Source organism: Thunnus albacares, chromosome 7, assembly GCF_914725855.1.
Source record: "Thunnus albacares chromosome 7, fThuAlb1.1, whole genome shotgun sequence".
NCBI classification, from domain to species: Eukaryota; Metazoa; Chordata; class Actinopteri; order Scombriformes; family Scombridae; genus Thunnus; species Thunnus albacares.
Genome location: NC_058112.1, coordinates 1446290 through 1462841, shown reverse-complemented (window position 1 = coordinate 1462841; position 16552 = coordinate 1446290). Strand labels below are relative to the sequence as shown.

Sequence of the window (16552 nt, the reverse complement as noted above, 5' to 3'; positions counted from 1 at the left end):
ACACACACAGAAATCTTTCTCCCTGAGGGCTGAGAGCAAACATATTTAGATATCAGCTGTGAAGAATGAATCATCAGCTTGTGTTTGGAGTAGTTTGGTCCCAGAGGTTTGGACTCATGCTCATAAATCAAGATCACATGCAAGTTACTCAAGACGCCTACGTATGGCAAGAAACATGCATTGTGACTCATACACACACATATGCACGTAGGGTTTAGGGGCATTGCATGATACGGGATTGGCGGTAATTGTTATCTTTGACTTTTTACAGTTTTTTTACTTTTTTTCCAGATTCTTGAAATAATTACAGTGTGAAGTTTGGTCTTACTTTTTAAAAATTTTTTAGCTTTTAACCACATCTCCAGATACAAGCATCTGAGAAGCTGATGAAAACTGTGAGCTGTGATTCACAACAGAAATCTACAGAAAACTCCAGAAAAAGCATGTAAGTGGACCTTTGAGTTAGATTACTCTCTGAAATAAATATAAATCTTTACAAGATGGACATCTACAGACAAAATGTATTCACACACACATAATGCATTTTAAACTTTTGCTTATTTGTCTGTTTTAGTAATTTTAGTGTCCGACTCTGATGAAGACATCCAACAGGCATATTTGTCAATATGTTTAGTTGTAATCCTTAAGATTTTATATTAAAAAAAATGCTAGTTTTTGCATTTTTCAGCAGTAGTTCTGTGATGACCTCTCTATATAGTAGTTTACACTGGAAGAGTCTGTGTTTCCTACACAGGATTCAAACTGCATGAACATGCAAGAGGGATTAATAGGAAACGATGCATGCATGTACTTGATATGATGCGGAAGGCAAAAGCTGGTGCGTGTGCACATTTCATTGGATCATGAGTTCAGTTGGATGACAGAAGGATGACATTGTTGACTGTCTTCTTCAGTCTTCTTTATTAAAATAATCCTTTCAGCCCCTGGTTTGTATATATTTAGTTTTAGGAGACAGACTCCATCTAGCAGCCATAGTAATCATGACGGGAGCAAAGGAGGAAATCAGGTGATGTTATAGAGAGATAATGTTTGTGTAGGAAGGAGGTCGGGGTGGATGGATGGGTCAACAATATGGGAGATCAAACATCGACTGGCAAGGCAGCGGTCAGGGAGGACGTTTCATCATTAACATCGTACTGGCTGCTATCAGATTTAGAAAGTGATAAAACATTAATAAAGTGTATATGTACAATCCTGATTTTGACTTAGTCAGCTACTCACACATCACACTTAAAGAGCTACTCCAGGGATTTTGGATTCAATATACCATATGCTCTCTGGATCTGTGAGTATATTAAAAAATGGGTGAAGTACAACATGTTGTCCCATTCATTAATAGTGCAAGTTTCTACTACTGCTCTGGTGCCGGTAACACATGAGCTTTCTCTGGCTAAGGCTGCTCTACTACCCACTCACTCACGAATAGCATGGGACTAATACCTCATGCAGCTCTCGCTTGATTTTTATATTCTAAATTGAACCTATAGGTTCAAATTGTTAAGGTTAATTCAACAATGTCTTTTTGGCAATGTGTGATGCTCAGGAGATTTTCCAAGCCATTTATGATGGATGGGTAGGCCTCTGTAAAAAGTCGTAGTAGTAGAAGTGTTTTTTTCATTCCTGCTCCTGCAGAATTGATGATCCCCTGTAGAGATGCTGATCACTCCCACATGAAAATGGAGCTGTTATGCTTTCCTCTTAATCAAGCAAAATGAAAACACACTTACTACTTACCTGTTTAATTAGCCAGCTTAAGAGGATGAGAAGTTTTATTTAAATGAACATTGGATTTTAAACTAAATGACTCTCAACGCAAGTAGTCTGTAAGTAGAGCTCCCTATTTTGGAGCCTCTACAGGAAATAATACATGCACACATACCAAATGCTACATGCTAAAACATGTCCAAAGTGAGATGATCATTCAACTAGTTAGGCTTTTTAAAGTAGTGGCTGGTCTTCTTCTACTGACTGGTCAGCTGCTTATTTAGCTGTAGCTAGCTAGTTTCACTTGTTGTTTCAAACTCTCTTAAAATTGCTGCAGTAATGTTAGCTAGCTAATGGCCACAAAAGTGGACAGCTGTTCTACCTTTCAGGTGATGCTATATTAATTTTGATTTCTATTGAGTATAGAGTACATTGACATTGAAGCTGGAATATAAATAAAGTATGTTTCAAGCTGTTTTGGGTTTGGTGAACTCCACATACTAAAAGACAAACACCTCTTACATTATCACCTTAGGAAGGAATGCTGTGGTATGGCTGGGGCTGTGTGTGTGTGTGTGTGCGTTTCTCAGCGGGTAGGAGCTGTATGTTGTGTTTTAAATGCCTTCGTTTTTCTTAAAGGACATTAAAAGTCAAAAGTCATCTTAGAGATTCTATGTCTAGCGTGTTAGCAATCAGTTGCTTATTCAAACACACAGCAGACAGAGAAATACTGTCATTCATTGGAGTCATATCTCTTTAGCTGCTAAATGCTCCACTGTGCTCACCAGCTAGTTGCTAACTGTATCTATTTGCTGTTTGGTGCTGCAAATTTATATTCATTTTTTTGACTTTTATCTCTGATCTTGGTTTTTTTGTGAAGTAATCAATGATTTGATGTCTTAGGGTTTCCAACCGTTATTGAAACAAAACCATGTGAGAAGTTTAGAGGGGAAATATCTCTTTGTTGGAACTACTAACATCTCATAGACATGACGGCTGTAGGCCAAAGAGCGGGTCATCCACTAATCACAGGGTTAGCGGTTCAATCCCCAGCTTCTGTCTGCATTTCAAAGTGTCCTTGAGTAAGACACTGAACCTCAAATTGCTCGCGATGGTGATGCCAGCTTGCTGCCATCGAAGTGTGAGTGTATGTTTGAATAGGTGAATGAGCGGCAAAAAAACTGTAAAGTGCTTTGGACAATATATAAATGCAGCCATTTACCATTTACAAACATAAGAGACACAACTAGACACTGCTTTTTATAAGGGCACAAGCTGTAATGGTTGGGAGCAACTGGTTAAATCTTTAATAATGTGTGGCAATTTATAAACTCATCCTGTGGTTTTTCATGTAAAATGTTAATATGAAAAGTACATTTATAACTTGTGCTGTTAGATAAATGTGGTGGAGGAAAAAGCACAAGATGTCCCTCTGAAATGTAGTAGAAGTATAAAGTAGTACAAAATTGAAATACTCCAGTACAGTATAAGTACCTCAGAATTGTACAGTCCTTGCCTAAGTGTACTTACCAACTTCCTACCTGCAAGTGCTGGTATATAATATGGATTTGGGACACAGCAGTGTTTCAGGTCTGCTGCACAGTGTCTGAGTCAGATGCAATCAAAGGAATTATTTTGGAGAGCTGCATCGTTCCCCAGACACGGAGGGGACATTCATCCATTTGTCCCCATGATGCACTAATGTTGTGAGACGATTTGTCAGAGTGTGTGTTTTTCTATTATCTGCTCATCTCCTGTTGACCAAGTTTGAAGGTGACTCTGTAAAGAAACCACGTCTCTCTTGGTGATCTCCCGCGAGTCTCTTTCTCATTCTCACCATCAGTCTCACCTTCTCCTCCTCATTTGTCTTCCTCTCCTCCCTCTGTTTTTGTCTTTCTCTCTATTTTTCTATTTCTGTCCCTCCCTGCCTGTCTGCAGTCTATTCTCTAACCTCTCCGCTGAAAAGGACACCAATCAGTATCAACTGCTCTAATTATGTGTCACCAAACAAAAGCGCTGATGAAGAGGAGAAAATATAGCTTTGACTCTGACTGTGCTCTGACTGTGTGAGTGTGTCATTGTGTGTGTGTGCATGTTTTTGCTTGTGTTGCAGCCTGAATGTTGAGTGGTAACTCTTAATAGCAATTCCATTCAGTAATGTGGGAAATTATTTATTTAATCATTTTGATTTTCTAGTCAGTTAAATTTTATTTTTCACCACTTGTAAACTGATGTGTTGACTCAACTGGCACTGTCTTTCTTTTCTGATAGGCTGACAAGTGACTGTACTACCATTAATGGAATACAAATTGCAAACTTACAGAAGCTGAACATCTCCTCGGTTGCTAACTTCATTTTTTTTCCATTTGTTAAACTACTGTAAAATCAGAACTTAATTATCTGATTTTCTCGAGACACCAAGCTGCTATTTTGTAACCACAACTTAATTATCTAATGAAATAGAGATAAAAAAGTCATGATCACAAAATAATGGGCCTTAAAAAGTTACTGGCAATCTTCCAAGTTGCTAATTTAGGGGATTACATTCAAGCAAAGATTAACATTGAAGTGTTTATAGCCCTTGTTCCTTGCAGGTTTTAAGTGCTTGTCACATGTCAATGCGATTTAAAATGCAACATAGTCATCCAAAATAAAGTTGAGACCCTACCAGAAAAACAAAAGCATTCATTGTTTGTTCCAACACTTGAAACAACCGATGGTTTTATGACAAGTGACCTGTTGTGGTCATGCCACAGTAATAATGACTGTCCTCTATAAAAAAGCAAAAACAGGAAGTAGCATACTGTTATAAAGCTGAAAAGAAAGACTGGGGTGGATAGCTGAATGCACAAAGTGTGTGACACTGAAGACAGTTGTTCACATACCATGTCCCAGCATCCCAGCATCAACCTAGCATCATGGCACAAAATTTAATCTAAAGATTTGTGTGCGTGGGCACTAATTTTCCATTTTTTTTGTGATACTCAGCATGACTTTCAAACTAATGTATTTCAATTGGAAGTATCTTTTGTGCGTGCACCATGTTTTTATTTAAAAAGAATGATGTTTTATGGTGTGACAATGCTGTGGTTTAAGGTCTGGTTAGGTTTAGGCACAAAACCACTTGGTTAGGGTTAGAGAAAGATCATGGTTTGGGTTAAAATGATCACCTGAAACATGGTTTGAAGTGGGAAGCGAACAGCAGTCTCCTGCAGCAAAATTTACTAAGTCCACTTTTGCAAGTTTGGATCTAGCCATCCACCCAACCTGCCACCTCAGAATATAGAAATTTGTCACCTTGTATAGACGTCATCCAAACTGCACCATTGATAGGCTCTTTGAAAGTCATGCTGAGTGTTATGAAAAAAATGGAAAATTCGTGTCCATGTACATGAATCTATAGATGAAATGTTGTGATTATTTTATTAACTGCTGTGATACAGGGCTGCCTGAAAAGACCCAAACCAACAATGTGTCTCTCAATACTTTCTGACTTCTCTACTTTATGGCACTCAGCTCCAATCCCATTGATTTGTAAATATTTAAAAACAGCTCACAGATATATAGTTTCATTTTTAAAAAGGCTCAGTAATTTCCTAAAACAGCTGGTCACTGTAGTTTTGAACAAACATGACTCAAACAGAAGGAAATTGTGCATTAGTTGGGGACTATTTTCAGTGGTGGATGAATCCACATTTGTTCTACTGAGTATTTCTGGCAGCAGGACATGGTAATGAAGCAACTTGCCACCCAGTGCAGCAGTGTGGCTCGCTGATGTGTTTTTAATATTTTTTGGACAACAACAGAGGTCTACGGCACAGAGGAATAAGATATATCAGGCTTTGGATACACACACAATACTTGTTCATAGATCAGTACATTGTTGGTTTGGATCCAAACATGAGATTTGTTCACAAGAAGAAAAAAAAGAAATATCTCCAGATTTATCCTTTAAGATTCAACATGAACTCATTCAATATTTTCCTGGAGTCTCAATCTCAATCTAAAGACTCACAAAGAAAGAAAGTTCTTATAAAGAATAATAATTGAAAAATCATCATTTGTGAAATGAGAAGCTCAACAGTGGTGTAACAGTGCAAGATATAATTTTTAATAGCTGTATTACTGACACCACATCGAAGGTATGCTAAAACTGGTGTTATTCTTCTCCCAAAACATGCATAATGTATCTTCCAGCCTACACAGAGAATGGTGTTATCAGTAATTGTAGCTTGCAGAGGCTCACTGAGGAGCTGATGCGCATACCTTCCAAATCTGAGGGAAGTTGATTGGTTGATTCAATTCCTGTCAGGGCCCAAACAGAGACGAGAACAAACGCAGATGTACTACATACAAGTATAAAATAAACAGCACAATCACCTACATGCAGACTGTTGAAGCATAATTTCAGTTTATCTCACACACACACACACACACATTAACATACACATACACAGTGACATCCCTTCACAGGAGGCCTTAATAATCCCATTATTGATAATAATAAGGTGATTTGGATTCCAGTGAGTGTCTCGTTCCTCCAGTCACACCAGCCTGAGCACCTCTTCATGGTCTTCTGTTGCCGTGGAAACAGACACCTGTGTTTGTGTTGTGTGTGTGATTGCGACCCAGAAGAGGTTACAAGGGAAATGAGTCATGACTGTGAAAAGTTCAAACACTGCTATGTGTGTGTGTGTGTGTGTGTGTGTGTGTGTGTGTGTGTGTCAGTGTAAAATCCTCTTAGTCTGTGTGTGGACAGGTATGTGTGGATGTGTTTGTAATGTCAGCAAAATCTTAAATTTCTTGTCTATAAGGCTTCCTGATGTGACATTTACAACATGGTGAGTTGGTGATGTCACTGGAATGGGAACCTTTATAGTTATCACCCAAAATCTGGAGTTTCAGGACTAGACTGGAAAAGAGGAAACATGACAGGTGTTGTGTTCTGAATGCTAACAATTGGATCACTGTTTAAAGCAACTATAACTAACTTTTTTCCTAGGGGGTTAGTTAGACTGTAAGCCACTCCTCACTTCTCCCATACTGTTTCCTAAGCCTACGCCCTCCGATCTGCAGATGACTATATACGACAAACGTTCAAGTTGTGCTTTTGGTGGTTGATTCTTCACAACTTGAAACACCAGAGAATTAGCTTTTAGTAAAACTGGCATATGTTTTGAATATCAAAATAAGCCAAATGACCCAACATTTTATTATGTCCACAAACAAGCAACATTTATCTAACGCCAAATATTGTTTCATATCTGAAGTCACGATCTCCAAGTCCAAACAGCGATCTGCTGCTGCACGAAACACTATTTTCTGAGAATTCAGATTTCTTTAGAAGTGAAGACTATACGTTTTAATACAAATTTTTTCATGCCAATGGAGAAGTTTGCTTGCTAATACTACCCACACAAACAAAACACATTAGCTTTAGATACTTGTGCATCCTGAAGGAAGAACACCACATTGGCATCTACTTTCAGTCTTCTGGCCTCTTTTAATGCTCTTCATCTCCCAAACGCAAAAACCTGCATTTATCCTTGTTTTAGCTCTGTCTTCAGCATACTCTCTTTGTGCAAAGGAATGCCGTCTTTTCGGTTTAACCTGTACTGTTTCAGATTCGGTCTGGCTGGTAATGGCTGCAGGATCATCCATCACTGGCTGAATAGTCTGTCTGGCCGCTGTTTGAATCACACCACTTTATAACCTCAACTAGATGAGTTACAGACTGTACATTGACAACACAGGGCACAAAGGACCAGAATAACAACAGAAGGGCTGCAGGAAGCACAATATGGTTGAGAGTGATAGTACTGCTCAGTGATACCACCTCATATCAGATGTTCATTTGATCATTAGTAAATGTCTAAAAATCTTAATTGATGCACTTTTAACTTTATTTTATAAATGATCGAGGGTACAAATTCTACCAGCAAATGTTATTTTGTATCTTGAGGTGCTTTTCTTAAATGTTGTGTATTGTATTTTACTATGTGGAGTATTCGTACTGTCAGTGTTCTTGTGTGTGGGGTCATGTGGTTTGTGCGTGTGTTCTGATGTTTTAATGAACTGCAGGATGGGCCAAAGACAATTTTCTACTCTCAGAATGACTAATGAAAGAAAGACTCATTGTGGACCAATAACTAGACAGGAAGAGACATCAGGACTTTTGCACTCTTACCATAATAAACACACCAATACATAGTAACTGTAACAATTCTGAGCCCCTGTCATCATTTTGAAGTGAAGTTTCTGACATTTGTCTCTTTCTTATTCTCTCCCTCAGAAACCTGTCCAAGAACCCCATGCTGACCACATTCTCCTGGCAGGTCTTTGAACATCTGCAGCTCCTGGAACTGTGAGTTGACCCCTGTCTTCTAGTATAGTCCTAGAGCTGACACATCATGCTCACACTGTCCTTCATTGTTACCAGCACAATCATAGTAAAGAGTCCTCTCTATAGCTACTAGAAAATGCTCCTTGTGTCCCTTCCATCAGACCTGGGTAAGTCTAGTAACCAAAGGTGGCTGGTTTACTAAATCATTGTACGATGTCTGCCTTCAATCAAAGAGCTTTGTTCAAAAGATGGTTTTAATGAATTTCTGTGGATTTAACTATATGTTCCATTGAAAAATAGAAAAGTAGACTTTCCAGTGTCTTAAAAATCCTGCATGATGGGAAAGTGAATAGAGTTGTGCTGCACAAAATCACACCAGCCATGTTTACTGGATATCTTGACCCGTGCATGGGTGGTTCAAGAAACAGCTCATTTAGTGCACTAACCACACCTCACCTCTGGGCATGGCAGAGAAAAGGAGGGAGTGTTAGTAAAGAGCATTTGTCAGATATAATCAAGAGTTTAAAGAGCAGGTTCAGTTCATGAGAAGATGAAACAAGCTAGTGGAAAACTTACAAGTGTGTTAACATGGGAGCAAACACCATGATTTTGGTGGTATGCAATAGAGATCAATGTTGAGTTTTGTTATCCGTGTCATAGTGGTAAAATGTAGGTTGTCATCACATAAATATATAAATACGAAACTGAAAAATGCAAGAGAAACACCATGATATCTAGTGTGAAAAAATAAACTACTTGGTCCACTTGCTAGCTTTTGAGAACTTTCATCCACATCTCACAGTCTTAATCTGCAAATGGAGTGAGCTCAGGTGTCATCAGGAGACCTCAGGTGGGGATTGTGGTTCTGCATAAATGTCTTTATGGATGATCTACACAGAGAATGGTGTTACGGGTAACCACAGAGGAGCCACCATGCACACCTGACTTGAGTGTCAAGCAAACTGAGTGGTTGATCCAGCTCCTGCCAGGAGATGGGTAAAAAAAAAATCAACATTATACTCAAAAGCTGTACAAGTATAAAAGAAAAAGCCACATAGCCCTGTGCACGTTCACTCGTGAAGCCTGGAGAAACATGTTCTAGTCGTGGGTGTGGAACGCAGTTCAGGTCATAATCAAACCATTTTATTTTTATCAACAGTGTAATTTCTCAGTGCTTTGCTACTCAGAAACAATCTAGACTGAAAACAAGAGTATACAGCTAATAGCTCTGGGAGACAGTAATAAGGCACAGTGGTGCTTTACAACCCGTTGTCATTTCCAGGGCATTAAATACTGATGCTTTGTCACGTCCCTCGTCATCTGATACCAACATACAAGGTGCCCTTTGGCGTCTGTATGAGACGTACCAGACTTTCAACTAACTCGTGGTGACAGCGAGGAAAATATTTCTGGGCAGCGGGTCCTGCGGTCTGCCCACCGGACTGATACTCTCTGCTTCTCATAGTGTCACGGGAGGGTGAATATTGAAGTGAATGGATGGCAGGAGCAGTTGCTCTGAGTGTCTAATAATGACGCAGATGGGTTTACATTGGAGTTAAGTGGCACACAGACGGCCTTTGGCGAGGATGCATTTGTACGCACCACACCACTAAACGTTCTGGCTGGTGGGTGACATGGTGGGTGATGTACTGCGAGGTGGGCGGTGCTTGGTTTTGGCTTGTCCGATTTCAAGCAGGAAAAAATCATCAATGCAATAATAGAATCTTGATTCATATTTGATGAGAACTGCCTAGAGGACAGTTTGATCTGAGTTTCGCAAGCCTGGTGCATTGCACTGGACGGACTCATTTGCATAAAGCTGAGGTTGAGTCGTGTTTATGCAAACGGTCCGTCAACTCGCTGTGCCGTATCCATCATGCACCGCACGGCCACATCTCCTGCTCTCCCTAGAAAATGAATAGAATCCGCTGACTTGACATATGTCATCGCATCCAGTCTGCGCGCACCTTTAGTTGAAAGCGTGGTGCATCTCATACACACACTAAAGGGCACCTTGTGCGTTGGTATGAAATGCCGAGGGGCATGACAAAGCCTCTGTGTTTGATGACCTGACAACGAGAATGGGCTTGTGCTTTAGGCTAAATGCTAATGTGTACATGCTTACATGTTCAAAGTGACAATTCATGGTGATGCGAAGCTAGTATAATATTTACCATTTTCAGCATCTTGGTTGAGCAAGGTAGCATGCTAATATGTGCCAATTAGCACTAAACATAAAGTACATCTGAGGCTGATGGGAATGTTTTAAAGGTATTTAATCATAAACCAAAGCACCCCCAATACACTCATTGCTCATAATGCAATCAAACTAAAAGAACTGAGGCTGTGAGAGAGGGGAGAGACCACCAGGGAGAAATCCTCAAACATCACTTTTCAAGCTTTAAATGTTTTGTTTTGTTTGTTGTTTTTTTTTACTGGCATTATAATATGTTTGTTTCAGTCCTCCTGTTTTTATGTTTTATGCACATAAAATGCTAGAAATGAAAAGGGCCAAAAATCAGGTGAGGTGGAAAATGTGGAAATAAAGTTTGACCAGTTTTGTTTTTTTTTAATAGGCCTTGATGTCACAGTATCTGCTGCTTCTTCTTCTGCGGTGAACATAACCGCAAAGTCCCTGGTTTGAGTCCAAGTGAGAGCCCTTGTTGCATGTCACCTCTGTCTCTGTCAGTACAGCAGCTGATGAAAGCAGATCAGAAAAGACAAACTCATTTCAAGAAATGATGCGTGTACTAATATTGTATCATCCTCTTGAATATTTGATGGGAAATGTGCAGAAAATCATGTTTGGCTTTGGTAAAACTTGACAAAACCAACATTTGATTTCAATGTAAGTAAGAAATAAGTAAACCAAACAGAATCCATCAGTGTTGAACAGTAACACTAGTGAATCAGCATGTCTTTATAATAATCTGACCTATAATAACTACCATTTTATAATAGTGCAAGTCCTTATATCGAAGATTCCGATATGAAGGAGAAGGGTTTCCCTACGTGTCTCTAACATCAGTGCTCATTTCCATTTCAAAGCTTGCAGGGAAATGCTTTGTTTTTCTTTTCCTCTTGTGATTATTGTGACCTTGTTTAGAAATCTTTGACATAATGCTGTTGTTGCTGTTTGAAACTTTTGGTATTGTGGTATTATTGGTAGTGTGAACCATAACTACATTGTGATTCCCACTTTCTCACATTCATTCAGTGTTATTCTCACACATGGCTGCTGTCCAGGGTGCTGAATCCTCTGTTGGTATTTTGTTATCATTGGAAAGTTGTCTGACCACACTGGCTCATGAGTCTCTTTGACCGTTGCTTTTTCACCATTCTATTTCATACAAACCAGAATCAAAAATACTGTCAATGACACCCAGACTAAACTAAAGCAACATGTAAATGCTTTATTCTGTGAATATTATCATAGCAGCTCGTTTAGAGTACTGTCTTTTTTGTGCCTTGCATGATCTAAATCACTGCTCCTTCAGACAGTCAGTGAGGATAGCAGCAGAACATACTGGGCTGAAATGTTTTTTATGTCCCATCATCTGGCCAGATGCCAGGGGAAATGGCATCAGAGGCAGAGCACAGGGAAGGAGAGGAAGGATATGAAAGATAAAGAGTGTGAAAGCTTCACCTTTACTTGGCAGATTAGAGGCTTTGGTTGGAGCAAGGCATAACAAAATGCAAGAAGGAGGGGTCAAAATATCCATTATACACAGTAGTTATATAATTTAGTTAGTCGGGATTAGTGAGGGGTAAAATGCATCAAAGAAAATCTCAGATTCAAAGTGGCAAAATTAAAATGGCCTTTATTTTCAGTGTAACAGCCAAGTTTGATGTTGAAAAATAAAACTGGTCGGAATGTTAACATTATGTCAAATTGTTGTGTTGTCAGGTTGTCATATTATCACTTTGTGTCATATGACATTACATTATATCATATATAATTTCATATCATGTCATGTTGAATGTGATGTCATATAATGCCATCCATCCATCCATCCATCCAGCCATCCATCCATCTGTCCATCCATCCATCCATCCATTCTCTGCTGCTTATCTGGGTCCAGTTACCCAAGTTTGGCAGGAGACTGAGCAAGTTACCCCAGATGTCTTTCTCCCCAGCAACGTCCTCCAGCTCCTCTTGGGGAATCCCAAGGTGTGCCCATGCCAGATTAGATATACGATTCCTCCATTGTGTTCCGGGTCTGACCCTGGGTGTCTGACAATTGGATGTGCCTGGAACACCTCCAAAAGGAGGCATCCAGGAGGCATCATTATGAGATGCCCAAACTACCTTAGCTGGCTCCTTTCAACGTGAAAGATCAGCGGCTCTACTCAGACACTCAGCCCAGACCAGACACCCTACAGAGGAATCACATTTCGGCTGCTTGTATCTATGATCATTTTTAGATCCACATTACTGTTGACACCACACCGTTGAGGTCCTCTCCTCTGCCTTCCGCACATTCAAAGATGCACCCACCTGAAAACACAACAGACCTATGTTGCTTCTTTGAGCTGTCCAGCCACCAGATGCTCGTGCAAACTCCCCTCTCATGCCTGGCTCCAGGAGGATGACTTTGATGAGAGCAGCTACAGTGTCAGTCGAATTAGAAGCTTGATGACTTTATGTCAGTGTAAGCATTTTATATGAATATCATTTAGATTTCTCCTCAATTGCTCCACCTCTTGAAAGACCAGCAAAATAAAAGAAATGTGTCAATGGCAGAGGTGATGAGAGCTGCCATCTACTGAATAATAATGATGCTCCATTCCCTGGTGTTACAGCCTCACATCTTTAAAACTGCAGTGGTTAATATATGTATGTGTATAAAAAAATATATATCCTGTTTTGCCATTTGCTCTTTCATTCACTTGTACATTGAATGAATCAGTTGAGGAATTAAGAAAATTTCTTTTGGGAAATGAATTTACTGTAGCATGCTAATGAAGTAAAGTGATGATTATGCCAATAACTCCAGGTCTCTGGTCACATAGGTCAAAGTACAGGACCACACTGTGAAGGGATAGAGCATATGTAAACACTATAAAAGGCTGAATAATATTCGATAAAGAAACAAAACAAAAACAAAAAAAGAAGAAATATGTTTTTAAAAAGTTTTTAGGATAAAAAAAGCCAGATCCAATGTTTTTGTTATTGTTGTTGTTGTTGTTGTTGTTTGGTTCTGCACAAGAACTGAATAACAGAATTGCAGAGCCAAAGCTTTTAAAAGCTTTCAAGAACTGTGATAACAATATTGACTTACATTAAGTGAATTTAGTAGTACGATAATCTTGTTTAATCTTGTTTTTATACTATCGTGCTTGAAACCTGTACAGTATGAACCCTCAGAGATCCCTTGAACTCCAAAGGACCCCTGGGTTCTAAGTCTGAGACCACTTTCCCATTCACATGAATGGAAAAGAGGTCTCAGACTTTTGGACCCTACTGTATATGTATACATATGCACATATAGGATATATACAAATACATATATATATGATTCGAATAGCCAAGTTGAACACACTACTGAGATCTGAGATCAGGTCTCCTACTGGTTCACGTTGTTTCAGTGACTTTTAGCAGTGGTATTTAAAGCATGCCAGTTTTTGTTGCGACTAAAGTGTCACAGCCCTTGAATCATGTGGAGGTATGCGTGTACGTGTGTGTGTGTGTGTGTGTTACAGCATGTTCTGCCAACATGTAGCTGTGAAGGTACTGTTAGCTACAGTATTCTGGCAGGGATATTTAAAGCAGGGCTGCTGGGATGCTAATAGCATGATATTTCAAGCTATGAGCTGGTTTAGGCTGCTATTTGCAGCACTGAGTGTGGGCCACACATACTCACTGAAACACAGGTTACTAGAGGTCAACAATCAATAACTGGTTTCTGTGAATTGTTTGGGATCTGCTTGTGTTTTTTCAGGTATCATAAATGATATATGATTCATGTTTTCACACCAAGTGATTCACTGCTATAACAGTTATTACAGTGGTTGCAGATATAAATTACTGTATATTATATTGAATAATTTCCCTCCTCCTCCCTGTACTTTCTACCTCTCTCTCCTGATTCTGTGTTTTAGTCTGTGTTTTTAATCTGACTGCCAAACTCAAGCTTTGTCAAGCCTTTTCAAATGTCATAAAAATAAAATGCAAGTTTCCATCAGCAAAGAGTTGAAGCAAATGAGTGAAGCAAATGTCACGAAAAGACCATCCAGCAGAAATGTGGAAGTTGATAAGTCCTGAACCACTTTCTACTGACTTAAAGAGCTGTAGTTTGAGGACAGCAGCGTTAATCTTTGTGAGCAGCCAAATGGGTGTTTCACAGTTTTAACACACAGCAACAGACGTGACTCTTTTCAAAAGCGCCTCATCTCACCATACACACTTAAACACCACTTCTGATCTAAAGAAACATGTATAGTGTAATAGAATGTATTTTAACATTTCAATAATAAACACTTATCTAACACACAACTATACTAAACTTACTAAAAGTAAAATAACGTAAAATAGCCTTACCTAAAACAAAAACAAACAGGTAAGGATGTGTTGCTGTGACAGATAAATATGAGTTCAATAAAATAAAAAGGATGGAGAGACTTTTGCATGGGAAGGAGTGCTGCTCTGGAACTTTGTTGAAATGATGTCCAGATGTATGTAGGCCTATTGTTGTTCTATGTTGTGACTGTTGTTGTTGTGTTAGGGTAGGTATAGACTGGAATAAATGTCTTGTATGTGTGTAAGTGTTTTGACAGCATGTTTCTTGACAGTATAAACTCAAAAGATAAAGAGATATGTTAAAAAGGACATATTATGCACATTTCCAGGTCTATATTTACTGTTCTATTCTGCTGGATATACGCAACAGTTCAAAAAACTCCTCATTTATCTTATACTGGCCTTTTATGCAGCCCCTCAGTTCAGCCTCTGTCTGAAACAGGCTGTTTTAGCTCATGTCTCTTTAAGGCCCCCCTCCTGATGAGCCCACTCTGTTCTGATTGGCCAGCTTCCAGAAGCTGCCTCTCTGCAGACTTGCAGCCACTTGAGAGGCTATATCAACAAACCATGAAACAAACTATAGTAGCAGGATTTCACTACTTTTCTTTGTTCTTTACTTGAAATGTTAGCTTCCCAAATCCATCTGTTCAATCTGAAATATGAGCGTGGACAATGTGAACAACACATGGAAAAACCTTAGCAATAACCTTAGCAACCAAGGCTATGGAACAGATGGCTGATCATTGGCATGCACGATGGTCTGACGTCAGCTCATCAGCAAAGTAGAAAAGAACGTTGCAAACAAAGCATTCTAAGCAAACTGAAACCCTGACTTTTGAGCATTTCTACATACGTATATACCTTGTTTTGGAACTCTGACCATGTTTAGCATCCGACATTATAACAAGATATAAATAACAGAAAACCACAAAAAGCATAATCTGTCCCCTTTGAATAAAAACAATACATATATTAAGTGGTCCAAAATGTATTCATCTCGAATGACTGCATGATCCCTGTGACATTATTGACTCAGTAAACCATAGTAACATTGCAGCACCTGCGAGTCTTCCTCACAGTATGCGGTGCTTGGATTCAAGTCTTTTTGCTAACCTACTAGAATATGGTTCTTCTAGCCTATTCCCGTCATTAGGACCTGTTGCAAGTGAAACTCGAGTTGATGTAAATTTTTGATCTGTTTCATTTCTCTGTGATTAAATATGAATGCATGAGGACACAATAAGGCAGATAGAGGCAGATGTCTTCAGCATCTAGGAAATGCAGAGGCCAATTTAACATGCAGCACCTCCAGGGAACCTTTATGTTGGTTAGACATCCCATAGCATTGAAAAGAGATTATTTACAGTATTGAAAGTTGGTCAATATGCCTGGTTCAACGTAGAGACATTACCTTATTCCACTTATACTTATTTCTTCCCTGATGAAGCCCAGCATTATACAGTAAACCATGTATATGCTTGACTGAAGAAACCTTACTCCACCTAGAGTGCTTGTAGATGAAGTCTCATTTCATCTTAAAAGAAAACTACAGTTTATTACAATCTGGATTTTATGTCATATCTCTGATAAACAGTGCTGTTACAGTATGATAACACTGTGTGCACCAACATAATTGCTGAGACCTCAAAACCTGGGAATATCCCTGTTGGAAAAACAAATAAAAGCACATTGTAATAAGTAGCTATTAGTCATATGAACCATCATTTGAACTATGATTGTTATCTTACTCTGAGTCAGGTGTGGAGGTTGATCAGTTTTCGTCTTGTGTGCCCAGTACAGAGAGAGGTCCAAGGTGTGTGTAGCTTAGCTTAGTGCAAAGGCTAGGAACAGATGAAAACTGCTAACCTAGCTCTGTCAGAACTATAAAAATGAACATGTGTCTGTGTGTATACAAAATGTGACTCCAAACATTTACACAACATATTAGTTGTCATCAGTTCCTG

At 39.1% G+C, this 16552-nt stretch overlaps 1 protein-coding gene across 2 annotated transcripts in view; it reads left to right on the top strand.

The window, feature by feature from the left end:
- The window catches only part of LOC122986452 (NT-3 growth factor receptor-like), a 227087-nt gene that overhangs the window by 37119 nt on the left and 173416 nt on the right, over window positions 1-16552 (top strand). For both annotated transcript variants that reach the window (XM_044357745.1, XM_044357746.1), the window contains exon 3: window positions 8018-8089. In XM_044357745.1, the coding sequence (XP_044213680.1) occupies window positions 8018-8089 (72 nt within the window). The remainder of the gene's footprint in view (window positions 1-8017; window positions 8090-16552) is intronic.